This window comes from Perissodus microlepis, chromosome 17, assembly GCF_051167445.1.
Source record: "Perissodus microlepis isolate ML-2025 ecotype Zambia chromosome 17, ASM5116744v1, whole genome shotgun sequence".
NCBI classification, from domain to species: Eukaryota; Metazoa; Chordata; class Actinopteri; order Cichliformes; family Cichlidae; genus Perissodus; species Perissodus microlepis.
The window spans coordinates 6379262-6405609 of NC_140477.1; the positions used below are offsets into that span (position 1 = coordinate 6379262).

Below are 26348 nucleotides of genomic sequence, written 5' to 3' on the forward strand. Positions count from 1 at the left end.
CTTAATCACAAAGCTCTGGGTGTCAGCCGACGATGCTAATTAACAATTATTCTCATATGTTTTTTTCTCCAGCATAAGTACATGTCCATTGCTGAAGTTCAGATCAAAAGGGAAGAGGAGCTGCAGCAGTGTCCACTGACTCTGGTCAGCAATCCTACCAGGCTTGTGTATAATATAGAGTGTATTACAGGGAGCAGGCACAACTGTAATGATTTCTCCAAGCACGCCCGATTTCAGACTTATTAGGCTTACGCACCAGACACAGTAACCTCACAAATACATTAAAAATGAAGAAAGTACCATTCCCATCAAGCCAAACTCTTTGCCAGCTATACATATTTAAGGTTTAGAACTGCGTCTTGCACAGTTGGCAAAAGCGGTCCTTCAGATCTCTGTCCACTGATCAGCTACAGCCGTAAACCACCTGCCTGATACCGTGCTGGTGCCACGGCAAGTGTTGTTGGAGCCTCCGTGTATCTGACGTGTTCCAGTGACTGCCGTGGGCGTTTACTTGACATGTACATGAATCATAGGACCCCAGGCTTCCCAGCAGAAGGTTGCATCCTAAATGTCTGAGGTCCTCACCCAAACTCTGAGGGTGATAACAGACACCTGTGAATGTGATTCATGCTGCTAGTGTCCATGATCTTATCCCGTCAGTCACTACCCACAGCTTGTGACAGCAGGTGAACATAAATGAAAAATATATCTATATATACCGTAAATAGATCTATGCGTGATACTGCATAGATCTAATTCACATAACTGCAAAGTATTTAACCCCATGCTCAATGCTTATGTAGGTTATGTCGTGGTCTCTACAAAGATTCACTGCAGAAGTTTAAATCAGCCACAAGTCCACAGCATTGCAGTTTTTTGGAGCACCTCCAGGGCAGGTGAAGCCAGTAGGACCACACTGGCTGCAAGAAGGAATCGTGTGATCCAGAGATCTGTTAATTCTCACCAATACAAAGACCTTGTTCTGCCTGTGGACAGATGTTGTCAGCGCGGTAACATTAGAACTGTGTGAAATACAGTGGCTGATGTCAAACTTGAGCATGAACGTGAATATAGGTCTGGTTCAGCAACATTAACTCGATCGATTGGCTGTGATCACATCATGTGATTGGCTCTAATTTCCCCAATTCTGTCAGTGTTGAGCTTATATCTGCCTTTGTTCAGGTGTTTGAACTTAAATTTGGAAGAAAGATTCGAATGTTGCCATATTGAGCACTCAGTGTTGACTTTCCACTGTATGCACGTGTTATCTCCCAGGGTGAAGAGGAAGTGGAGGACACACCAGCAGAGATGCTGTACCTGGGAATGCTTCCCAACCTGTCACAGTATGTGGTGAGTACCTCATGATTAAATTCTCACCGGAGTTATTGACCTTTGTTTAATAAAACCAGCTCATTAAATCTTCAATAGTCTAACGCAGAGTCTCAGTGGTTAGCAACTGTCTCTGTACTGGTTTCAATCATATTTCTGATACCACTTCGTGCTTCTTTTTTTTTTAGCTAGCATTAAATTATTGCACATTATCTCATATGAAATGTGTTTTGTGGAGGACAAAAGAGCTTACAAGATTTTTAAGAGGGTACTGTAGAAACTTGAATGATTAGCCTGTTATTATTCCTCTATTTTTGTGTTCTTTTTTGCATCAGATTGCCCTCCTGAAGCTACTGCTCGCAGCAGCTCCGACCTCCAAAGCCAAAACGGACTCCATCAACATCCTGGCTGATGTGCTGCCTGAGGAGATGCCGTAAGTACTGCCGAAAGACTGCTGGGATCCTTGACTGTCTTTCTTTTCTTTCCCCTACCCGTGCTGCTGTTTTTTTCTTTTCTTTTTTTTGTCATGATGCTGTTGATATCTAGAGCCATATTTAGATGAGACAGTTTTGAAGAGTAAACACACTTTTGCTAATAATGCTCAGCGATAATTAAAAAAAGATGCAGTGTGGAATAAAAAGAAAGAAATTCTCTCGGGAGCATCTTTGCACTGCTGTTTATGTACGATTTATTTTTATTTTTGTCTAATCACTTGGCAAGAAAAAAACAGCCTGCTTTTCTTATGGATTTTCTTGGCTGTTAGCACTGGTGGAAATGCACTACTTGTGGGTTGTTTGTGGTCTGTAGGATGGCTCTGTTTTAGATTCGCTGACACGCCAATGAAAGGAGAGACAGTTTTCCTGATGCAAAAACACCCACTCAGAAAAAAGAAAGATGTCTGATATTTTCATGGCTGAAATCCATTTCTTTTTTTTTTTGGTGAGCATGTTTTGAAACTACGCACTCGCTCACCTGCCTGAGCTGGCAGCAGAGCCATCAGAAGGCCATACAGGGTGCCTGGGTTCAAGTCTGCCCCAGTTTGTTTCCTGCGTGTCTTCCAGTTCTGTCCTGGCTAAAAAAAAGTTTTTTAAAAAGCCCAAAATAAATCTTATTCGGTCTCCTTCTGTGCCTGTCACTTTGTCAGAGAAGTGATTATACTGTTAAAGACCCAAATGCCTTACAGTTACAGCGTGTTTCTTTTAGTATCACCGTCCTGCAGAGCATGAAGCTGGGAATCGATGTTAACCGGCACAAGGAAATCATCGTCAAGGCCATCTCTGCTCTGCTGCTCCTGCTCCTCAAGCACTTCAAACTCAACCATATCTATCAGGTTACACACACACACAGACACCTTCACTGTGCCCTCCTACATACACCTTAACTTACTTTTCCTCCTCTTACATGTCACCTCTCTACCCTGATAAAATCCATACACCTCCCCCACTGTAACCTCCCCAGTCCTCCGCCTGATTAATCAGTCAAGTGTGCCATCACTTTCTCCATTTCATCCTCCTCCCCCCCTCACACGTTTGTAGCCTTATCTTCACTCACAACTCGCAAACCCCTGACTCACACACAGATTCGCAATTGGAGTTCATCTCAGTGAGGATGTAAAACTCACTGAAAAAGCACATTTGTTTTTTTTTTTTAAATGATTCATCCTCATTTCTGGTGCTTAGTATCTCAGTTTTTTGTTGCTTCAGTGATTATGAATTTTTCTGATGCTAGTAAGGGATATCTACATCGTTGAGAAGCTGCTCTGTAAACTTAGAATGATAGCGCCCTCTGTTGCAACTAAAGGACATTACATGCTGACACAATTTTGAAGGGGAAAGCGGCTACAGTGGGAAGTCAAATCGGTTGTGGATTGTTTGAGACCCACACAAACTCGGCATTGAGATGAATACTGTAGCTTCAGCATGAGAAATGACCCCACTTGGCTCCTGATCTTTTCCACACTCAGCAGTAATATTGGGTTGTTTTTTCCCCACACCCCCCAATGAAAAGTCTGAAATGTGTTGCATTATTTTTACTATTATTGACTGATTGATTGGCTTTCCTTTCTTCCAATACATATCACTAAATGTAACCGTTGCATTTTCAGCCATGGCTCTTCTCCAGACTGTTCCTCACTGCCGCCTCCTCTTTTTTTCCCTGCAGTTTGAGATTGTCTCCCAACACTTGGTGTTTGCCAACTGTATCCCACTCATCCTCAAGTTCTTTAACCAGAACATCATGTCTTACATCAGTGCCAAAAACAGGTAGGATCCTTTTCTCTCATCCTTTCGACTTACAGCGCCATTTACGTCACCATTTTCAACCTCTGACGATCAGTCGCACAAGCATCTGTTTGGTGTAATAACCTAAAAGAGGTTCATACAGATTCACATTAAGTTACAGGTGACAGGTTGACCTGCAGAGTTATCAGTTTTTGGCTCTCGTTGTTTGTTTCTGTGTTTTCACACTATAGTATATGTGTGCTGGACTTTCCCCATTGTGTGGTCCATGAGATGCCTGAGCTTACAGCTGAGAGCCTGGTGAGTCACACTGATTGAGCCTCAATGAGTAATAGTCAGCTAAGAACGTAGCGCTCGCTGTGTAATGATGATCTCGGTGTCTCCACGTGTGTTTTCAGGAAGCCGGAGACAGCAGTCAGTTCTGCTGGAGGAATCTGTTTTCCTGCATTAATCTGCTGAGAATCCTGAACAAGCTGACCAAGTGGAAACACTCGAGGACCATGGTGTGTAAATCTGCATTAGTCTGCGTCTCATAAAGAAGCCTTAGGTTGAAACGCCCACCTGAATTCAATATCTTTATATTGAATGCAAAGTGATATCTGCCTCCTTACGAGTGTGCATCCTGTTAAAGGGACATTTAGTTTGTAAGATGCCTTCAATTTGCTTCATTATATTTAATCTTTCTTTCAGATGCTGGTTGTTTTCAAGTCTGCCCCCATCTTGAAGAGGGCTTTGAAGGTGAAGCAGGCCATGATGCAGCTCTATGTTCTCAAACTGCTCAAGATTCAGACCAAGTACCTGGGCCGCCAGTGGAGGAAGAGCAACATGAAGACCATGTCGGCTATCTACCAGAAGGTCCGGCACAGGCTCAATGATGACTGGGCCTATGGAAACGGTAAATAGCAGCTGGCAGAAGCAGCATGCGAAGATTTGTTGAAACAGGGATTTTCTGCTTACATTTTGAAAAATATCACAAAACCCCCCAAAAAACTGAAAATACTGGCCAATCAGAAGCTACAAATAACACTGTGCACAGAAGCTCCGTTTTCAGTGACCTAAAACATTGTTTATGTGTGGACGAAAGGTCAAAAAACACGTCTCATGGGAAGAGAATATATCATTGTGTACTGGGGAACAGCCCATAATCTGTTTGCACAGTTCAGTTTGATTTACTAAAGACCAATTTATGTTTTGTGACTTGTGTGCTCTCTGGGTTTTATTTCATTTTTAATCCTTTTAACACTTTATGTCTAGGAATTTATCTTTAACCAATTTTTATCCAATTTGGAGCAACTGATATGTGATTTTGGGGACAGATACAAAAAAAATCCTTTAATAGATATAGCAGAGCATATTCTTTATGTATAATACACATACAGTATATCTAAACCATAAAGTTACTGTAACTTAAGTGAAGAAGCCATTTGTTCTGCACCATTCAGCTTTGATGACTCTCTGCTACTTGTGCTGCAGTGCTGAACACATAGAGCACCCTCTGCTGGACAAACGCTGTTATAACAGCACTTCCAAATTCAGATTTTCTGCAGTGTGCTTTAAAAAAAATGTCAGTATGCATTAATATGTCTATGATAAGCCAGTGTCTGACTCTTAGTTCACAGTGACAAAGTACATTAGCTAAAAGAAAAGATAATGTAGTAAAAATATAAATAATACAAATTAGAAATCTGATTTAAAAATGCAAAATAGAATTTTCTAACAGCGTTTTAATGGGAACAGCTGTGACAGTTTTATTGTATGCTTTATGATGATGACACAGGGTATTTATTACGTTAGTCAAAAACTGTTGAGTGGAGCTTAGTAAATTGTAGTCTGATAGGCTGGAGTCACAGATTAACTTATCCTGCAGCGTTGCTCAGAATACATTCAGTTTAGCCTTTTAGATCTTCCTAAACGAAGCAGTCACAGAGCTAATTGGCCCCAGCAGTGCTCCTCACTCAGAGCTGATGAACAGAGAGGAGACTGCAGCATAATGAACATGTGTACCCGGGGCTGTGAAAACAGGCACCTTCAGGGTAATTACTGCATGTATGTGGGTGTTTGTGCAGCTGGTTGCATGATTCCTATACTGTCATATATGTGTGTAGTACAGTTGTCCAGCAGCCAATGGCAAACTGTCTGGTTTGTGTTGCTATGGCAACAGGGATGGGGGTGGCAGTGGGGTGGTGGGACTTTTCAGGGTTCCCATCCCTCACGGGAGATCAAGCAAGCTGTCACTGTGAGCGTGAGAGAGAGAGCGGGAAAGAGTAGGAGATAGAAAGAAGAAGCAGGCACTTAAATTCAAATTCAAATTGTGTAAAAATCACAGATATCGACGCACGGCCGTGGGACTTCCAGGCAGAGGAGTGTGCCCTGAGGGAGAGCATCGAGAAGTTCAACAGCCGCCGCTACGAAAGGAACAGGAACGGAGATTTCGCGCCCGTGGACAACTGCCTGCAGAGCGTGCTGGGCCAGCGCGTAGAGCTGCCGGAGGACTTCCACTACAGCTACGAGATGTGGCTGGAGAGAGAGGTCTTCTCGCAGCCAATCCAGTGGGAGGGGCTACTACAGAATCCATAATGTACGGGGAGGGAGGGAAGAGAGGGGGGCATGAGGGCGTGGGGTGGATGTAACTGTGCGAAGGTCACACATTGAGCCTCTTGGGAGTGGTTTAAGGAGGTCGTACCAAGCAGCGCCGGCGGGAAGAAGGAGCTGGCAGCTGCATGCAACAATGGAAGAAATGACAAGAGGATCAAAGATGAGTTGTAAAATGGATCAAATTAAAGAGTGCCACACACTGACATGTGCCTATAACTACTATGAACACACATGACCGGCAAGAACAGAGGTAGCAGTTATAAGAAACACCTGGTATCGCTGTAGCAGGAAACTGTTTTTTTTGGCCAGTTATACTGCCCCGCCCCCCATGTTAGACAACAAAAACATCAATTTCTACACCATGTCCCTTTTTTTAACATGTCGGTGCTCTTCTGATTCCTCAGTGATGTTTTCCTCTTTATTTGTATCAACGTGTGTTCTAAACATTAGGTGATAAATGATTGTTTGAAAGAACCGGTTTTTTTAATTTAACACAGAGCCTACTGTAGGTATAGGGATTGTGGATTGTCGGTGATGGGTTTAAACATTTCTATTATATATTTTGTATAAAAGAGAAATGGAGCCACAGGGTTATGATAGTCCAAATGTAGACATGGGAGCTCTTTGCTCCGAAGGCACCAAAAAAACTAAAGAGAAATATACCAGCGTATTAGTGTATGGGTTTGTTCTGTGGATGTGTAAAAGTCTTTGTGTGGAGAAGGAAATCTGAAAAAATGGGAGATGTGAGTTTAAAAAACAAAATGTTTTGTCTTAAAAATAATATATCTGTATTTTTAAGTAGAAAATTAACCTTATATAAAGAAATCCTGCTATTCCAAATATCTTAGCTTCATTTTAAGCAACGTCAAACCTATAATTACTGATGTCCTCCAGGGTTTGTTTCGATACATGTCGTGAGAGATGAAGAGGTCACAGAAGCTAATTGGATGTACTTTTTATCAAAACGCTTCAGTTTTTCATATCACTTTGAATGAAGCTGTAACGCTACAGTCACACTGGGGAAAACATTGGTTGGAGGTTGCAGTGTGACCACAATTATTGCAACCGTGTGCAATGAACTTGCTTTTGAAATGGTTCCTTCAAAAGGTGCAGACCAAGCCTGCAACCATTCACAGTCAGTCGCTGTCTTCAAAGCCACTGTGGTGTGCCAAGAACAAAGATATTGACGAACCAGCAACAAGATGGAGTCAGTCTTCTATCAGTCTGTCCCTGAATATGGTCAAGTTGGAAATGAAATGCAATGTGTTTGTGATAATAAAGCAATCAGCTAAGATAAATCAGTGAAAACTGCAAATCTGTTGCTATCTACAGACACAGAACATCACTGCTTAGATTAAGAGTCCAGCCAGAACCTCAAAGATCTGAAATACGAATTCAGAAATGGTGACGTAATTGCTGCAGGACAGCAATTTTTACTGAAAATTACACAGGAATTTAACAAAATGCAGTCAATTGAAAGCCAGTTGTTTTGAGTTCTCTGTTGAAAACAAAACAAACTGGCTCAGATAGATTGCAACATGTTGATAATTTGTCTGCATTTCTAAATGGACAATTATTTGCAAACCTTTTTCTGTTTGTCTGGCAGTCAGTCTTGAATTGGACAACGACTGTTTAAAAACAGGTTTTCTCCCGGCAGGCGACCTCGGCAGTTACAATTGGGACTAGTTGCACAGACGTAGGGGTGTTGCACTCTCGATTTCCCCAGTTGGTCACCACAAATGCTTGCAATTGGTTGGCGAATGTGAAAAATTCAGTGCAGCTCCTGGGCAATTATTCATTTCTCCTAGTCGCAATGAGGTTATAGTTGTAGTTTCACTCAAGTGTGACTGAGCCATAATATGACCTGTGTATTACTTGTTTGAATTTGTTATTGACTATGGAATGGGGAAGGGTTTCTTTTTTTTTTTTACCTATATGGAAGACCAAAACTGCCAAGATTAGAACTAAATTTAAAAAAAATGAGTGACTCAGTTAATTAATATTCTTTAAAATATACCAAAAATATAGGCATAGCATTTATTTACTCATGCATTTATTCTCATATTTGCCAATTTATCCATTTATTTCTTGTTGTTCATTTGTTTATTTATCCATTTATTATGTTTCAACTACAACCTTTTCATTTCTCAATAAGTATCTTATTATGTTATGCAAATTGAGCAGCTGTAATTTCAAGTGCATCATAAGATCAACATCATATCTTTTGGTTAGTTAATGCCAGGCTCAACTTGAACAGTCAGAAAGCTGCTTGAAATCAAATATTTTTAGTAAATTCCATCCATTCTCTTCTGCTTTTCCCTATCAGGGTCACGGGGGGCTGGAGCCTGCTATTTTTAGTACATGTTTAACAAATTGATTAAGGATTTAAATTTAATTGGAAATAAATAAATATGTGCAGTATTTGAAAAACAAGTCCAAAATTGTCTTTAAAAAAAATAAATTCTTTGTTTCCTAAATGTCAATGCTTTGACGTTAAAGTCTATTTTTCTTTGTTTATTTTCTATGACTTTACAGCTTCAGGATGTCTTTGGATTATTGTGGTAACAATGCAAACAGAGAAATACTCAAACAAATATTAATACATAAACAAACACACAAAATAGTTTCTCTCAATGCACCAGAAACCTATTCAATAAAAAACATTTTTAGACATAGTTCTGACAGATATTTGCAAACATTATTATTCAATATTATGGACATATTGGAAAGTCCACAAGTCTGACTTGATCGTGTCTTTTCTTGGCTGTTGTGAATAGAGAAATTTACACACACAGAAGAAATTCAAATAAAAGAATGTAATTGTCCCTTTTTATGACTAAGTTAAGGCAATTTAAAAGGTTTTTCATCCAAATAATGGAACATTTTTTTTATTTTTATTGATTGTTTAGTTTGGCACTCTTTGTCCTCCGCAGATTTAAAGGTCAATAGTGTGTCTGTTTTGTCTTGGCACGCCACAAAGAAGCAAAACATTAGAAAACAAACAAAACATGTTTTATGAAGTGTTTCCAAAAGTTGTAATTTGTTTATTTTAAAGCAAAAAGACCTCTAGAGTGAAAACGAATTTGTTGTCTTGGCTGGATTGTGTCTGCTTGCTTCCCTGAGCTTTTCTATCGAACCATCTGGAGTTATTCGAACCCATGATCGGAACAGTGGCCATTCTGTTAACTGACGCCCCACTTCCACTCAACAACAGCACAACACGCGAACCACACTGGTGGTGGCGGTTGTCACAATAATGGTGCTGCTTTTCCAGTTTAGTGCAACTTCCTGTAGATGCGACTGCCTAAACGATGCTTCAGAGCTGAGCACCTTGATTCCTGGATATGTCTTTACTTAAGCACACAAACAAGCACAAAGGACAAAAAGCATGTACTTTTGTTTTGTACAATTGTTGATTGTTTCAGATTGTTATCTACTTGCTTTGAGGGGTTACAAACTGTTACGTATTATCTCTGTATAGAAATAATTTTGATACTCAGTCTTGTTGAAATGTGCATGACCATGGTTCTGTTCTGTGTTCACGTGTTAATGTGGCATTTTAAATGGCTAACCTTTTTGTCTTTCCAGTCCAGTAAGAAAAGTTGTTTTTGTTTCTCGTACAGTCACTCGTACAGTGTTGTGCACCACACAGGATTCTTTTTGTTTTCTTCTTCAGGAAGGCGATATCTTTAACAATAATATTGTATACTTTATAGATTCTCAGGTTTATGGAGATGATATATATATATATATATGACAACAGTTTTAAAAGCTTCCTTGCCATTCTCTGGCTCACTACCTGTAAAGAGGAATATACATTCTGATACACCTGAACCTCTAAACATACTGCATAAGCTGTGCATCGTCACGAAAACACAGTAGCTCATTGTGAGTGTTGGTCGCACTTAAAGTTCAGATGTAATGTTTATTTCTTTTTGTATCTTGTGCCAAATTTGAGTGCCATTTCCTGTTTTTATTCTCTTGTTTCTGCTATCTGCATTCAAGTCCATACTGAAGACTTGGAATACAAAAAAAATTTTGTTTTTTCTTTTCTACCTGAAAACTGTACAATCAGTGAAAATTGCCGTTTATTGTATCTGGGGTAATATTTCACCAGAAGTGTTTAGTATTGTATGGACGTTATTACCGTATATGTGTTTTTTGTTACTCACACTTCCATATCTGCATATTCTAGATCCAGTAAATACTCGACACTGAAGATGTTCAGGGGTATGTGCAATTACACATCCATAGAGGCATTATACGATAGAGTGACAGATTACGATATCAGAGTTGCAGAGTTGCTTATTAAACAGTGTTGAACACTTGTGTTTGTTTGTCGACTCATTTTAATTTGCTGGCCGAGTTGTCGGAGGGGTTATGTGGGGCAGAAAGCCAGTTCACACACAAAGCTGTGTGTACACACACTGAAGATCAAAATGACCACATACTCACTCTTCCCCAGGCCAATGTTCCAGCAGTTTGGGTACAGCTGTTATGGATGGGGACATGAGCCCCTCTGGGATTGGATGGTGGTGCAGTGATAATAAAATTGCCCTGCACTTGTCCTTCACTCTCACAAAGAGTCAAGACACAGTATTGTAGATACTTGACTCACTTATGCCAGCGACTGTCACCCACTAATATATGAAGTGAAAGAAAATGTGCACAAGATCTTGTATGAAAAACAAAATACAGAAGAAGTTTGTTGTCTGATGCAGTTACATTTTAATGTTATAGATATATGTGCCAAAGTGTGGTATTTGTTTTGCCTAAAGATTGTGTTCCAATTTGAGTCCAAGCGCTGCTTTGCCGTGGAACTCCCCCGTCCAGACCAGTCCCTGTGCGCTAATGAAGGCCCCATCTCCCTCCAACCTGGAACACACCAGTAAAAACAGCTAAAATGTTCAATTTCATCTGCTTGAACCAAACAAAGCCAAAGAACCAAAGAAACAACAACTACTGGGTTACACAATATTGTAACTAAACTCGTACAATAAATGAAAATAAGGAAAGATCATAAATTTGAGTCTGGTCTGGATACAGTTCATCCAAACAGTTGTTGTTACCATATATTCTTTCCCGGGGTTTGACCTATGAAGGAAGTTTAACATAGCCAGGTTTCCTTTGTGTTAGCTGGCTTGACCAAACCTAAGAACTCCAGCTGGGAAACAAACGGGTACTTTTTGCCTCATGCTTGACTATTCTTAAGACTAAAAAAGATTAATTGAGCAGAAACTACTCCAATCACAGAAATTGTCACATGAACAGATTATAAAGAATGTAGAAATATGCAAATAAAGATGTAACTAATCAATGTTCTACTCTGTGTTCAAGAAGCTGCAGCGTAAAATTGATTTAGAGCAGGTTGGGGACCAAACATAAAATTAGATTTATGCTTTTTTTTAAATATCACCAGCTGAGATCATTTAAATTCCTCTTTTGGTTCCTGCTTTGATTTTACTGTTATTCCAGTCTTCCTAGTGTTTCCCTGACTTCCCCACTGTTTTGTCTATGTAGTAGCACCTTCTACTTATTACCATGTTTTAGTGTTAAGTCTTATTATTTCAGTGTTTATAATTTGTCCTTTAGCTATTTCCTGCTTTACTTTGATAGTTGGTTTCCTAATGTGTCAGGTTTCACTCTTTCATTCGCGCCTGCTTCTCTGGTTGTGGTTGTCTTTGCCTGTGCTTGATTACTTTCACCTGTGCTTGGTTCCCCACCTGTTTCTCATCCTCAGTCGATCACTTGTGCATATATACTGACCTGTTTTTCAACCTTGTCATTGTCATATCTTTGCGTTGGCTATATTTTGGTTCCCAGGTTGGACTGTATAATCATAAGATCAGAAGAATCCAGTTTGAACTTTGGAATTTTTGTTTGTTCCCACATCCTGCATTTGAATCTTCCCCACACTAAGCAATGTAACTTTAAATCTCATCTGATCATCAGGTGCTTTAAGAACTGTACTGGGTTTGTCTGGGATTTCTTGTTTGGTCAATTGCATCTCCTGTGCAAACTCCCAAATGACATGTTTGTGTCTTTTAAAATAAAAACTCTCATATAATAGTTGTCTTTAATATTTATCTGATTTTTTTTTCAGAAAATATTTTTAAAATGGCTTTTTTTTTTTACCTGTTATTATGAAAGTGACCTTTACACATAGAACCATCTGGGAAGGTGTATGTTCCTGTGCCGTTGTACATGTTGTCTTTGAATTCTCCTTCATATTGTGCTCCAGAGGGATACTGCATGGTCCCTCTACCATGCATCTGGGAGAGCGACAGAGAGGGAGATTATGTTTGTCTAACCACATGGTAAAAATAACTCATGTTTGAGGTAGTAATTGCATACTTTGTCCTCATGCCACTCTCCAGTGTATGTGATGCCACTTGCTGAGGTGTGTTTACCAGCACCGCTCCTCACCAGTGCTCCATATGCAGACCTGCTGCACTCTCCCTCTGTGGAGAACAGAGGTTCATACATAACTAGCATAGATGTAAATTTCATCTGAGCAGTCACATTGAGGCATTGTGTATTGCTTTAACCAAGAATTAGGTGTCTTCTTCCCAAGATTTTTACACGTGGAAATGTTTCACGTGTAAAGCTGGATCATCAGCCAGCTATAACTTACCATATCTGTCTCCGTTTGGAAAAATGTAGGAGACTTTTAGAGGTCCACCCCCTGTAAACAAATACACATTTATTCACGCTGTCACAAGAATATGCAAACTATGGAAGCGCGAAGAGGATATTTACCATCAGTGTTCAAAGAATCGCTTCCTTTCTTATCTGAAAATGAAAATCACACCGAATCAGGACAGGGTTTGTGTGTGTGTGTGTGCGCAGACTAGGTGTCAGAACTCAGATCTTCACAATCACACTCTACCAGACATCCGTGACAGCTTCCCCCAGCTGGCAGATGGTTGTCAGAGCCGAGAGCAAATGCTGTGTTCTGGCCAACTTCTTCAATGTGAAAAGTCAGACAGCTGATTAGAAAGTTGTGACTACGACACAAGTTACAACCGCACTGTAACTGTTCACTTTGACTTGCCCTTAAATATAGCTAATGCTGCCAGTAAGCCGGGGGTCCTGTGTTTTAAAGGCAGTTAGAGGCTAGCCCTTGTTACCATGGTTACGGAATTGGTGCAAACTAATATCTTTAATGGCTTGTGCGACGCTCTAAAGGCGTTTTATTAAACTACCGTTTTTAAATAATAAGAAGAAAGGCTTACCGCCGCTAAAACCTTCGACTTTAACCTTGTCGAGTGACCGAGAGATACCGTTTGCTAACTTTTTATTGTGTTTTTTTTCTAAGTGCGAACGTAAACCGGAAAAGAAACGTTGAACTCGAGAGTTTGGGCCAATAGAAGAGATGCAGGCTACCGGTGGTCAGAGCAGCTGGTTCAGGTTTGTTCGCAATTGTTATTAAAGTTTCGTTTTTCAGTTTGTTGCGCACTTTACCGATTATAACATGGCTCTATACTTTTTGACATTTTTAAAGCATTTAGACTCACTGACTTGACTTGCCGGGAGGCTTTTTTCAGTTAGCTTACTGTTACATTAAAAGTGATGAGTGTGCTTGCTAGCTGTTAGCTCGTTAGCTAGCCGACTCCTTATACTTGAAGATGACTAATGTGCAGCACCTTACTTCCACATTATTCCTTATATGTTCTGGTCTTTTGTACTTTGCCTGTAGCCAGCCACCTAGCCGTGGGGTTAATCGGTCATCGCCCTGACTGGGTTGTTAGTCTGCACGTTAAGTTTGATTGCATAATTGTAGCCACCAGCGCTGTGTGTCAGCCACCATCTCATTGCTAGCACTTGAATTGAAGTGCCACGGCCAGCCAGCCCACAGCGATGTGTGACTGTGCTCTGCAGAGGGTGGACAGTAGTAGCTGCCTGCTCTTCCCGGGTCCGCAACCAGTAGCTCTCTCTCCCTCATCTAGGATTTCTTTGGGGGGTATACTCCCAGGGTTGGAAAGATTTATTCAGACCATGCTTTTTAATGTCTCTTTTCGCAGATTGTTTTCTGCTATGATTGGACACTGATTGAGTGTAAGTATATTCTGATAGCAGTGTTTTTTTTTCTTTTTTAATAGTCAATTTTGTATTTGTACTGCTGTTTATGTAGTCAATCTGTTCGTGTGTCTTTTGGTAGAGAAATGAACGCAAGGAGAAGAGGTGGGAAGCCCAACAGAGGAGGTGGAAGATTTAATAAACAAAGAGGAGGAGGGGGAGGAGGAGGAAATCGGAAAGGAGGAACCAGGCTCTGGGATGACGGGGATGATTTCAACCTTGATTTTGGACCCTCTTATTTCAGCAGGTGTTAATTTATATTGAAGAAATATTTAGGTTTGTGTGCTCGGCTTCAGTTGATTTCCTATCATTTTGCCTCGTGTCTCGTTCTGTCTGCAGATCAAATAAAGGACGAGGTGGTGGCGCCCATGCTGGTGGCAGGGATGGTGGTCGAGGAGGAAAGAAAGCTAGAGATCGAGACCGAAATGGGAAAAGTAGTAGCAAGGCTCTGCCAAGGTCCTTGACGAGTACCAGGATGCACTCAAAGGTCAGTGAATGCATCAGACCAGAGGTGAGCAGTATGCCGTTGCAGAAGATCTTCATGACTAATGCGAACCAGGAACAACTCAAGGAGTTGCTGAGGATTTTACAGACACAGGACTCTGATGAACTGTATGAGTAAGTACATACGCACTTGTTTGAAAAGAACAATTAGAAAGCTAGGAAATAAACTCATGCAACCCTCTGTTTGTTCCTTAGTGATTCTGGCTCAGATTATTCTGGGCTAGATGAGGAGGAAGAAGAGGAATTTGATGAATTGGATTACCGTGAGGAAGGCCAGTTTTGGGCCACAAATGATGAGCCTGTGGAGAAAGCAGAGAGCCCAACATTTGACCTAGAATATGAGGATGAACAGCCCAGCCCTGAACCTGTTATCTCCTTATTTGCCATAGGAAAGCTCTGCAGGTGATTTCAAATTTTATGTTTTATTTCCAGAACCTTACCTATGAGCTAAATCAGATGTTCTGAATCTGTGCTTTTGTGTGTAAATATAATTAGCTTCTAACCCACTGCTTTCTCATAATTTCCTCTGTGTAGATATGGTTTTGACAGGGAGCGCAGCAAACAGGCGCTGGAAGCTGGTGGAGGAGAGTTTGGGGCAACTTTGGAACAGCTCCTCCAACAGATTTTCACTGAGCGCTATGGTCAGAAAGCAGTTTCCCCTGATGGACTTGATGAGGTGCCTTTGGATGAGTGTGTAAACCAAAAACAGGAGGAGGCCTTGGCTCTAGCTGCTATTTATGGTGAGCGCTTCAGTGAGCGCATTGCCAATGCTGTATGGACAGTAACCCTGGACCTGTCGTTCCTCTCACGATCTCCTGTTAAGAAAGGAGGAGTGGTAGGTGGAGGAGCTCCAAACATCAGTGACATCTGCAAATTCTACATGAAAGGTCAAGGCTGCCGCTATGGAGACAAATGTTGGTTCAAACATGAATTTCCCAAAAAAGACATGTCTGTGGCTGGTTCCTCGGACCTGAAAGGCCCAGGCCAGCCTGGTGTCAGCAGCTATTCTCCTCCTGAGTATGAGCTGGAAGTTCGTTTCCCCAAAGGGAACCGTTACCCTTTTCAAGCACCAATAGTTGCCTTCAGTACCAATGATGAGTCTCTCTGCGCTGCGGGGAGGCTCCATGTGACTGAGAGATTATTTGGAGAGGCATTGTCTGCAGCAGAGAGCAACCAGCCTGTTGTTTACACCCTGATAACCTTGTGTGAGGATGAAAATACCATGAAAGAACTATTGTCCATACGGCATCACAAATACAGCACCCCACCTCCTGTTGTTGCTGTTCCTCCACCCTTTCTTGCCATAGCAAAGAGTAAAACTGTAAGGAGCAAAGCTTCTGAGGAGAGCATGAATGCCATCACCAGCAGTAGTAACCATGCAAACAGCGGGAGTGCTGCTGCATCTAACAACCCAAGGACCACAGATAGTAAGTTGGATAGAAATGTACATTTTTGCTATATATTTTCTGTTTCTTTATACAATAGAGAGCTGCATTTAATTCTGCTCACTTTTTAGTAAAACGGACAGTGGATGCAGAAGAGCTGGATGAGAAAGACGAGGATGAGAGGGACCACGCAGTTCCAGTTAAGAATGACAGTTACGTCAAGCTAAAGAGGAACATGGTGAAAAAGCACAATACAATGGGCAATCTGCTGCTAGAAAACAGCAAGCTGTGCAAAGAGTTCAGTAGGAAACAGGTGGGTCTTAGGAAAAAAAATGTGTATATTTGTTTGGTTTTTCTTCCTCCACATCCTTCTCAGTATGATGCATCCCTTGTAATCTGTTTCCGATTTCCTTTGGTTCCTCTGTCAAACCAGTGCTCCAGACGCTACAGTTCTATGCTTGAACAGAGGAAGAATCTTCCAGCTTGGCAAGAGAAAGAGCACATCCTAGATGCACTGGACCAGTGTCAGGTGCTGGTGATCAGTGGCATGACTGGGTAGGTCCCAGAGTTTTACCGTGACTTATAAATTAAAGAAAATATATATTTTAATGATACTGATCCACCCTTTCAGCCTTTTTTTCCCCAACCAATAGCAAGTCCAATGTGATGTATGGATATATGAAGGGTTTTAGCTTGTATGGAATTAAAAACATTTACATCAGATATATTAAAATTGAAAGTTTATAAATGAGGTCTACTATGGCTTTCCTTACTTTTTGTCATATCTGCTGTTATATTGTTATAATTATTTGAAGTTTTAAATATCTCGATGAACCAAAAGCTCTGGTTTCACATTGTTTTAAGCTCTCATTCTTTTGTAGTCTGGGTTTTGTATGAAAATGGTTAAGGATAAATGGTTCAATATGATCATCATATGATATAAAAATCATATATAAACTTAGACAGAAACCTGCTGTGGCTGAACAGACAGCCTGTACTAAAGTCCAGTGTAAGCTTAATATAAAAGAGGACTCGAGTTTGAAAGAAGTATAAAAATCCACCTTCACAAAAAAGATGCTAAACATGCCTGTGATTATTGCCTGTTCCTAAACATGACTGTGTTTCATGTGCTTTTTTGAATTAATGTGACTTTTCTGCAGGTGTGGTAAGACCACTCAGGTTCCTCAGTTCATTCTAGATGCCTCTTTGAGTGGCCCCGCGGAGCAGGTGGCCAACATCATCTGCACGCAGCCTCGCCGCATTTCTGCCATGTCAGTGGCTCAGAGAGTGGCACAGGAGCGCGCAGAGTGTCTGGGGAACTCTGTGGGCTACCAGATCCGCCTGGAGAGTGTCAGGGTACAGATACAGATATAAAAACATCTACAATACAGCATTCTGGTTGTCTGTTTTTTATATTAATACTATATACTCTTCCAACACTGACTGCTCCTTTTATCAGACTTCAGTCACCAGGCTGCTATACTGCACCACAGGGGTGTTGCTGAGGAGACTGGAGGGTGAGGCGGACCTCAGAGGAGTCACGCATGTCATTGTGGATGAGGTGCACGAGCGAACAGAGGAGAGGTGAGACAGAAATACTTCAGCTTAATGGCACTTGTATTGTAACGTGTGGAAAAATGAACCTGGAAAAAAAAATTTAAGCTGCTTCTTTGTTTCTTGTCTCTTAATCTGTTATTTTCAGTGACTTTCTGCTGCTGGTGCTCAAAGACTTGATGGTGCAAAGGCCTGACTTGAAGATTATCCTCATGAGTGCCACTCTTAATGCAAACCTCTTTTCTGACTATTTCTATAACTGTCCTACTATCCATATACCAGGTAATCTATTAGCAGAACTGACAAATTCTATTCTTACACCTCATTCTATGCATTCCCCTCTTCGTTCTAATAAATGTGTGTTGCTCCAGGGCGCACCTTTCCTGTTGACCAGTTTTTTCTTGAAGATGCCATTGCTAAAACTCGGTAAATACATTTTAAAACATTTAAGTAAACCGTAGACTGTCTTTACAATTTGCGTAGTAACACAACGGTTTGTGTATTGTGCTGTTTTTTCCAGCTATGTCATTGAGGATGGTAGCCCTTACATGCGCTCAGGAAAACAGAATCAGTCAACCACGGGTGCCCGAAGCAGAGGGGACCTGGGTTACGTGGTAGATGATTTGAGTGAAGATGTCTGGAACTTCATGTCTTTCTGTAATAAAGACTTTGTCAAAGACTCGGTCCCAGACCAACAGCTCAGCCTGCAGGATCTCACCATCAGATACAAAGGTGAAATGAAAATATATTTAGGTTTTAATCAGATAAGCTGCCAGTGCCAATCAGGGCATACATCTAAAATTTTGCGTTGCTGATGCAGATACTAAGAAGTCTGTGCTCAAAACCATTGCCACAATGGACCTGGACAAGATCAATATGGACCTGGTGGAAAGCCTGCTGGAGTGGATAGTAGAAGGAAAGCACAACTACCCACCTGGTAAGAAAACAACACTGACAGCAAAGCAATCTAACTCAGGTGGTAGAGCAGGTCACATGCCAACTGGAAGGTTGGCGGTCCTGCTCCAGTCTGCGTGCCGAATATCCTTGGGCAAGACTAACTCTATGTTGCTCTCCGATGAATGCATGTGTGAATGTTAGATATGCTTAGAAAAAGTACTTGAACAAGTTGTGTAAAGCGCTTTGAGTGCTCATATAACGCTTTTCTATTCTATCTAAGAGCCAGTCCAGTTAACATTATCATATACAGGTGGCCAGTAAGTCTCTGATGTACTGATCTGGATTGGGGACAGCTGTGAAGCTGAACACTGGTTATGTTGCTTTGTGTCTGCAGGTGCAGTGCTGGTGTTTTTGCCAGGCCTCGCTGAGATCAAGATGCTCTATGAGCAGCTTCAGTCCAATAGAATGTTCAACAACAGGGGCGCGTCCAGGTCTGTGTGTGTTTTATGGCAACACGTGGTTTGCAGTTGTATGTGTATAAAATGAAGCTAAAAGCTGAACCAGTTTTTTTTGTTTGTTTGCGTGAAAAATTTTGACTGAAACACATTAACTGTAACTTTTGGTCATGCCCATCAGGTGTCTGGTGTACCCCCTTCACTCAACATTGTCCAATGAGGAGCAGCAGGCAGTTTTTAGCCGGCCTCCAGATGGTGTCACAAAGATCATCATCTCCACCAACATTGCTGAGACCTCGGTAACCATCGACGACGTGGTTTATGTCATCGACTCCGGAAAAATGAAGGAGAAAAGGTAACCTTCTATTATGCTAGCCCTAAATGCTCATTTTTGACAGTTTCGGGTTGTGAATTCAGTGTTGGGAAGGTTACTTTTAAAATGTATTCCACTACAGATACAGAATACATGCCCCAAAATGTATTTTGTAACGTATTCCATTACGTTACTCAATGAGAGTAACGTATTCTGAATACTTTGGATTACTTAATATATTATTATGCTTTTTTACAACTACATGAATGTGATTTATTACTATTACTGAAGGTTACTCGCCATACCAATACCGACCAGATTTTAAAATCGTAATATAAAATGAGTAACAGTAGGGTGGACATCAGGTCAGGCTGCAGCTTTTGCAGCGATCTCGTATAGTAAACTATTCTGCGCGTATATAAAACAGGTCCGCGGCTTCAACCCGTAGTAAAGGGACCTCTGGCTAATACATCAGGTTCGTGTTGGGCTCGTAGCCGAAAGCCATCTTTACTTTGTTGTCTGGGTCAACTTTGCTAGCGAGAGACAGAGAGAGGCGTTGAAAGGCTCCAAAGGAACTTATTGTTTCGGAGTAAAACAGAACACAGTGTACAGTCGAGTCTTAATAGTTTACTTGCAACTGGGCTCGTCAGGCACTCTTTTTGGCTGCAGTGGTTATTATTATATTTACATGCTTCCAGCTTTCGGCTCGGTGATAACTCGTACTTTTCCACTCTGCTTTTCCTCCTCGCGCTCACAGACACATAACGGGCATGGCAGTCCATTTTCCCTGCAGCACGGACTACACTGCCCATGAGGCTACATTGTTTAGGGCTATGCCTGTAACACTCTGCCTATTGCATTCATGTTAGATAATTTTTTTTTAATATTTCTTCACGTCATTATGAGACACGAGATTGAGACACAGGCATTTGAGCCTCTTAATGCGTGTTTTGTTTGCATTTCCACCGGTGTGGAATTACCAAAAATAGAGAGGGCATAGCTTAACATATGAAACAGGAAAAGACCACCGTGTAATCCTTTTATTTCAACAAAGTAACTGTATTCTCAATACCGCCTTTTTAAACGGTAACTGTAACGCAATACAGTTACTCATATTTTGTATTTTAAATACGTACCGGCGGTACATGTCTGTGAAGGTTTTCAGTCATCCAGGTCATCGTAGTCTAAGGAGCTTGGAAAGAAAAGCTCATGTGATTAGGTAGAGGATCATCAGGGGGTCCCTTGTCCCTCTTTGGGGGGAAACTCCCACTGGGTTTTAAATCTGGGACTCTCCACCATTTGACCCTTAGAACTGAAGAAGCTTCTCGGATGAGAGGTGAAACGTCTTCAAGAAACTCAAAGAAGTCCAGACGCTTTTCTTTCCAAGCTCCTTAGACAACGGCGGTATATGTATTCCGTTACTCCCCAACACTGTGTGAATTATACTTCTTGTGTTTTTTAAAAGGCCCATGCAATCATATTAAAATGGTTTTGTGATACATGAAGATGCACTGATATATGCTCAAATCCACAAAACTCTAAGTCTCCCTTGATATATATATTTTTTTCTTTCAGGTACGATTCATCTAAAAGCATGGAGAGCCTGGAGGACACGTGGGTTTCTCAAGCTAACGCGCTGCAGAGAAGGGGTCGAGCAGGTCGTGTGGCCTCGGGGGTCTGCTTCCACCTCTTCACCAGCCACTGCTTTAAAAACCAGCTGGCTGAGCAGCAGCTGCCCGAGATCCAGAGAGTGCCTCTAGAGCAGCTCTGTCTCCGGTAGAGCCGTCTGTTTTTCCCACATAACTCTGACTATAAAATGCAAATGGCATTTGATTTGGAGAAATTCCAAAACGGTTGTTCACAACACTGACCTTTCTGTAACAGAATCAAGATCCTGGATGTGTTCGCGGAGCAGCCGCTGGAGTCAGTCTTCTCTCGGCTCATCGAGCCCCCGTCAGTGGGAAGCTTGGACGCTGCCAAGCAGCGCCTTCAGGACCTGGGAGCTCTGACCACAGATGAGAAGCTGACCCCGCTGGGCTACCACCTGGCCGGCCTGCCTGTCGACGTGCGCATCGGAAAGCTCATGCTGTTCGGCGCCATCTTCCGCTGCCTTGACCCAGCACTCACCATTGCTGCAAGTCTGGCCTTCAAATCCCCATTTGTAAGAAGGCGCTAGTTTCTGTTGAGAGACGCTATGTGCAGTTCATCTGCAGCATGCCACTGATTTTAGGCTCATTAACAATTACAAGTATAGTACACAGCTCAGTAATGAGCTGCTTTGTCTTTTCTGTTTGTTTTTAACAGATAGGAGGTTACATAATGACATTTATTTGTTTATTATGTATATTTGTAATGCAAGTGTCTAATTCTATGGAAATGAAAATCTGGTCTGCTTCCAGGTGTCTCCATGGGATAAGCGAGAGGAAGCAAATAAAAAGAAAGTGGAGTTTGCAGTGGCTAAAAGTGACCATCTAGCTTTGTTGCAGGCATACAAGGTCCCTACTGCATTTGCTTATTGTGATAAGATAATTCAAAGATGTTGAAATACATACAGATAATATAAAAACGTTCTTTTTTTTTCATGCAGGGATGGTGCTCCGCAGCAAGGAATGGCCACCGTGCCAGCTTCCTCTACTGCAGGGAGAACTTCCTGTCATGGCGGGGTTTACAGGTGAGGCATTGGTGTCCAGAAGCACTTAATCACTTGTCCAGAATCAATAAACTCACTTGCTCTACAGTATAATTCTGATCTTCTCTGTTTGAATATAAATCTAAAGCAGTGCTAAAGCTTATGAAGTTCTTCCAATGTATTCAGATTTAATTTCAAATGGCCCGAGCAGTGTGTTTTATATGAAAAATACTTGAAATGGTGAATTGTGACCTTTGGCAGGAGATCGCCAGTCTGAAGAGGCAGTTTGCTGAGCTGTTGTCTGACATTGGCTTCATCAAGGAGGGACTGAAGGCCAGGATTATTGAGCAAATGTCTTACAAGGGTACAGACGGGGTCATGGAAGCTACTGGCCCTGAGGTGACACATACAAATCACTGAATCAGTGATTCAAGGGTTCATCTTGAAGAAAATAATTAAAAAATTCTAATATTTTGCATCTCAGGCAAACCTAAATTCCAGAAACATCCAGCTGATGTCCGCCATGCTGTGTGCTGCCCTCTATCCTAACGTGGTCCAGGTGGGCATAGTCCCCCTCTATGTCATACAAGTAAAGAACAGAAAGCCAAACAGAAGTATGAAACATTCACACTTGATGTCCTGCAGGTACGAGCTCCTCAAGGGACTTACAAGAAGACGGGCACGGGAGTGATGAAGATGCAACCCAAAGCCAACGAGCTCCGCTTCGTGACCAAGAACGACGGTTACGTCCACGTGCATCCATCATCCGTCAACTACACGGTGAGGTTAGGGGGGGAAAAAAAAAGATACACTCAAAATTAAACAACTTGTAGGAGAAATAAGCCTCACCTTTCTGTTCTTTATGCACCAGGTTCGCCACTACAACAGCCCGTACCTGGTTTACCATGAGAAGGTGAAAACGAGTCGCGTTTTCATCAGGGACTGCAGCATGGTGTCTGTTTACCCGCTGGTGCTGTTTGGATGCGGACAGGTCAACGTGGAGCTGCACAAAAGGGAGTTTGTCATCTCCCTGGATGATGGGTGGATCCGATTTGCTGCTGCTTCACACCAGGTCAGAGAATCTGTTTTTTTTTTTGTTTTTTTTTGTTTGTTTTTTTTGATCACGTGAACAAAAAGTTATGGCTGGCTCAGAGCCTAGTATTGCAACGGGCGTACAAGCTGTGTAGAGTTTATATGCTTTAAAGGTTTAACAAGTTTTATGGAGAGTGCAAGCACGACAACTGAACAACTACAACATATAGAACATATTATGGAGTTCCACAGGGTTCAGTGCTAGGACCAATTCTGTTTACATTATACATGCTTCCCTTAGGCAGCATCATTAGAAGACATAGCATACATTTTCACTGCTATGCAGATGACACCCAGCTCTATCTGTCCATGAAGCCAGATAACACACACCAATTAGTTAAACTGCAGGAATGTCTTAAAGACATAAAGACCTGGATGGCCGCTAACTTTCTGCTTCTTAATTCAGATAAAACTGAGGTTATTGTACTCGGCCCTGAAAATCTTAGAAATATGGTATCTAACCAGATTCATACTCTGGATGGCATTACCTTGGCCTCCAGTAACGCTGTGAGGAACCTTGGAGTCATTTTTGACCAGGACATGTCCTTCAACGCACATATTAAACAAATATGTAAGACTGCTTTCTTCCATTTGCGCAACATCTCTAAAATTAGAAATATCCTGTCTCAGAGTGACGCTGAAAAACTAGTTCATGCATTTATTACTTCCAGGCTGGACTACTGTAATTCATTATTATTAGGATGTCCAAAAAACTCACTGAAAAGCCTTCAGCTAATCCAAAATGCTGCAGCAAGAGTACTGACAGGGACTAGAAGGAGAGAGCATATTTCTCCTGTTTTGGCTTCCCTTCATTGGCTTCCTGTTAAATCCAGAATTGAATTCAAAATCCTGCTCCTCACATACAAGGTCTTAAATAATCAGGCCCCATCTTATCTTAATGACCTTGTAGTACCATATCACCCTATTAGAGCACTTCGCTCTCGCTCTGCAGGCCTACTTGTTGTTCCTAGAGTATTTAAAAGTAGAATGGGAGGCAGAGCCTTCAGTTTTCAGGCCCCTCTTCTGTGGAACCAGCTTCCAGTTTGGATTCGGGAGACAGAAACTATCTCTACTTTCAAGATTAGGCTTAAAACTTTCCTTTTTGCTAAAGCATATAGTTAGGGCTGGACCAGGTGACCCTGAATCCTCCCTTAGTTATGCTGCAATAGACGTAGGCTGCCGGGGGATTCCCAAGATGCATTGAGTTTTTCCTTTCCAGTCACCTTTCTCACTCACTATGTATTAATAGACCTCTCTGCATTGAATCATATCTGTTATTAACCTCTGTCTCTCTTCCACAGCATGTCTTTTATCCTGTCTTCCTTCTCTCACCCCAACCGGTCGCAGCAGATGGCCGCCCCTCCCTGAGCCTGGTTCTGCCGGAGGTTTCTTCCTGTTAAAAGGGAGTTTTTCCTTCCCACTGTCGCCAAAGTGCTTGCTCATAGGGGGTCATATGATTGTTGGGTTTTTCTCTGTATCTATGAAGCGCCTTGAGGCGACTTTTGTTGTGATTTGGCGCTATATAAATAAAATTGAATTGAATTGAATTGAAATAAGTTAACATATATGTTACTACATGTGCTTGTGTGACTATATCCAGGTGGCTGAGCTTTTGAAGGAGCTGCGCTGGGAGCTGGACCTGCTTCTGGAGGATAAAATCAAAAACCCGAGCATGGACCTGTGCAGCTGCCCCCGTGGCTCCAGCATCATACAAATGATCGTCCACCTCATCTCTACAGAGTAGCTCTGCTACTCAAAGCTTCCTTTATTATTTCTTTATTTAAAGGGCTCAGATGCATGGAGCCCCAGTGTTAATGTTTTTTGTGCTCCTGCATCACTCCCACAAAGTCTTTATTAAAAATTCTTTAAAAAGTCAATATTACTGCATTGATGGTGGATAGTCAGAGGAGGATTAGCTGGGCAAATATTTGACATGAGCTCAGTTTCAGTACACCACAGTGTTGCCACCTTACACTTAAAAGTGTTGTTTTCCACTGAGTTGCTCTTGCACTCAAGGGTTTTAAAGCAAATTCTGCCTTTAAAGAAAAAAATGTCTCTATGCAGGTGATTATTAAGATTCCACTCTTATTCCTGCTGGACTAAAGCAGCTAATGCTTCGTTCAGTTTTTGATGTCATACTACCGCTGCATGGTATGTGCACATAAATTGGCACATGATTGATTGTTAAGTGATGTCACAGAGTTTGTATACAGTGGTTTTTTATTTTGGGTTGTGTCTTGCTCACAACTGAGAAGTTTCTTGGGTCCATATTGGATTTTGTACTATGAGTTTATTTGTAATGCATGACTAAAAGATCCAAGAGCTTCTGCATGGTATACAGTTGGTGTACATTTACTGAATGTATTTAAATGTTAAAGTACAATTTCACAATGTGAATGCAAGGGCTTTTTACACCAGGATGATTTGGTGAGAGCTGCCAAAGAAACTGGAAAGCTACTGTCTTAACATGAATTCCACTGAACGCTGCACTACCATTAAATTATTGTGATGATAACCTGTTGTTGGCTGTTTTTCTTCCTTACTTAATGTAAGCGGTGTGTGCTGTTTGAGGCCCAGCTGTGTCTCAGATACAGCAAAAGAATTTAAGCTCAGGAGGAAGGCCAACCCCTTCATACATGAGCAAGTCCGGTCTGTTTCTAAGACAACAGGATGTAAACAGATGGGGTATCACTGTCACCGCTGAAGCCATTCGAGTGCCACTTAAAGTGCCAAGGCGAGAGCTGGTATGAAATGATTGTATTTTATTATCATTTTAGGTACTTTGTCCTAAAAACTTTAAATCTTTTTTGACTGAGAAAAACCTGATTTCTTGTTTTACAGATGAAAATCTGATCACTTACTGAAGCAAGATTGACATTCACTATGGTAAAGTAAAAAATAATGAAGACATTTATATATTTATAGATGAGTGATTAAACCACGTATTTTCTCCAAAGCCCACCAGGAAATCAAGATCCCACAGTTCTAAGTCAGCCAAGAAGACTATGGGCCCAAAGACACCTAAAAAGAGGTCCTCGTGTAGTGCCAAAGTCACCACAACCGAGGTGGACATCCTCAGCCCAGCAGCCATGGAGAATATCTACTACATTGCTCACAATGCAGCAGACTGCCTGGAGTTCAGAGGATTTGGATGGCCAAATTCAAAGAAGAAAAAGAAGGGGACAAAACGAAAGAAGAAAAACTGAATCATAAATTTTGCCAAAGAGAATTTTAACTGCCTTCCAATGGTGACACCTACTGGATGGATTTGAGATGACA

The 26348-nt window shown here is 41.5% G+C and overlaps 4 protein-coding genes across 9 annotated transcripts in view; 3 read left to right on the forward strand and 1 right to left on the reverse strand.

Annotated features, from left to right (window-relative positions):
• The window catches only part of strip2 (striatin interacting protein 2), a 34470-nt gene extending 23982 nt beyond the window's left edge, over positions 1–10488 (forward strand). For all 6 annotated transcript variants that reach the window (XM_084909278.1, XM_084909283.1, XM_084909279.1 and 3 more), the window contains 9 exons: positions 73–144; positions 1276–1350; positions 1665–1762; positions 2533–2659; positions 3490–3590; positions 3800–3866; positions 3965–4069; positions 4257–4461; positions 5893–10488. In XM_084909278.1, coding sequence (XP_084765404.1) covers positions 73–144; positions 1276–1350; positions 1665–1762; positions 2533–2659; positions 3490–3590; positions 3800–3866; positions 3965–4069; positions 4257–4461; positions 5893–6143 — 1101 coding nt within the window. In that variant the 3' untranslated portion in view covers positions 6144–10488. The remainder of the gene's footprint in view (positions 1–72; positions 145–1275; positions 1351–1664; positions 1763–2532; positions 2660–3489; positions 3591–3799; positions 3867–3964; positions 4070–4256; positions 4462–5892) is intronic.
• A 238-nt stretch (positions 10489–10726) lies between these two features.
• On the reverse strand, positions 10727–13482 carry morn2 (MORN repeat containing 2). The gene is made up of 7 exons (XM_084909297.1): positions 13397–13482; positions 13051–13127; positions 12921–12953; positions 12796–12846; positions 12516–12622; positions 12297–12433; positions 10727–11036 (listed from the first exon to the last, which is right to left on the reverse strand). The coding sequence occupies exons 2-7, from the start codon at positions 13055–13057 to the stop codon at positions 10934–10936; spliced, it is 438 nt and encodes a 145-aa protein (XP_084765423.1). The 5' UTR covers positions 13058–13127; positions 13397–13482; the 3' UTR covers positions 10727–10933.
• Positions 13457–25584, forward strand: dhx57 (DEAH (Asp-Glu-Ala-Asp/His) box polypeptide 57). The gene is made up of 25 exons (XM_084909277.1): positions 13457–13571; positions 14186–14219; positions 14323–14487; positions 14580–14858; positions 14940–15146; positions 15279–16171; positions 16261–16442; positions 16563–16684; positions 17290–17485; positions 17589–17713; positions 17832–17965; positions 18055–18109; positions 18204–18415; positions 18504–18620; positions 18975–19071; positions 19217–19390; positions 20924–21124; positions 21233–21509; positions 21748–21843; positions 21936–22019; positions 22239–22376; positions 22462–22536; positions 22623–22757; positions 22849–23049; positions 24670–25584. Exons 3-25 carry the CDS (start codon positions 14327–14329, stop codon positions 24811–24813), a joined length of 4305 nt encoding a protein of 1434 aa, XP_084765403.1. The 5' UTR covers positions 13457–13571; positions 14186–14219; positions 14323–14326; the 3' UTR covers positions 24814–25584.
• Positions 25585–25688: 104 nt separating this feature from the next.
• On the forward strand, positions 25689–26325 carry smkr1 (small lysine rich protein 1). The gene is made up of 2 exons (XM_084909299.1): positions 25689–25813; positions 26027–26325. Exons 1-2 carry the CDS (start codon positions 25706–25708, stop codon positions 26273–26275), a joined length of 357 nt encoding a protein of 118 aa, XP_084765425.1. The 5' UTR covers positions 25689–25705; the 3' UTR covers positions 26276–26325.
• The last annotated feature ends 23 nt before the right edge of the window (positions 26326–26348 follow it).

Excerpts from the sequence above, each read along its gene's own strand:
- morn2 (XM_084909297.1), bottom strand. Across the intron at positions 12,434-12,515 it reads GAGAGTGGCATGAGGACAAA|ATGCATGGTAGAGGGACCAT; the intron begins GTATGCAATTAC and ends TCGCTCTCCCAG. Across the intron at positions 11,037-12,296 it reads GGTCACTTTCATAATAACAG|GTTGGAGGGAGATGGGGCCT; the intron begins GTAAAAAAAAAA and ends GGTGTGTTCCAG.
- dhx57 (XM_084909277.1), top strand. The coding sequence starts at position 14,327 with ATGAACGCAAGGAGAAGAGGTGGGAAGCCCAACAGAGGAGGTGGAAGA. Across the intron at positions 16,172-16,260 it reads CAACCCAAGGACCACAGATA|TAAAACGGACAGTGGATGCA; the intron begins GTAAGTTGGATA and ends CTCACTTTTTAG. Across the intron at positions 18,621-18,974 it reads AAAGCACAACTACCCACCTG|GTGCAGTGCTGGTGTTTTTG; the intron begins GTAAGAAAACAA and ends TTGTGTCTGCAG.
- smkr1 (XM_084909299.1), top strand. The coding sequence starts at position 25,706 with ATGAGCAAGTCCGGTCTGTTTCTAAGACAACAGGATGTAAACAGATGG. Across the intron at positions 25,814-26,026 it reads AAGTGCCAAGGCGAGAGCTG|CCCACCAGGAAATCAAGATC; the intron begins GTATGAAATGAT and ends TTTTCTCCAAAG.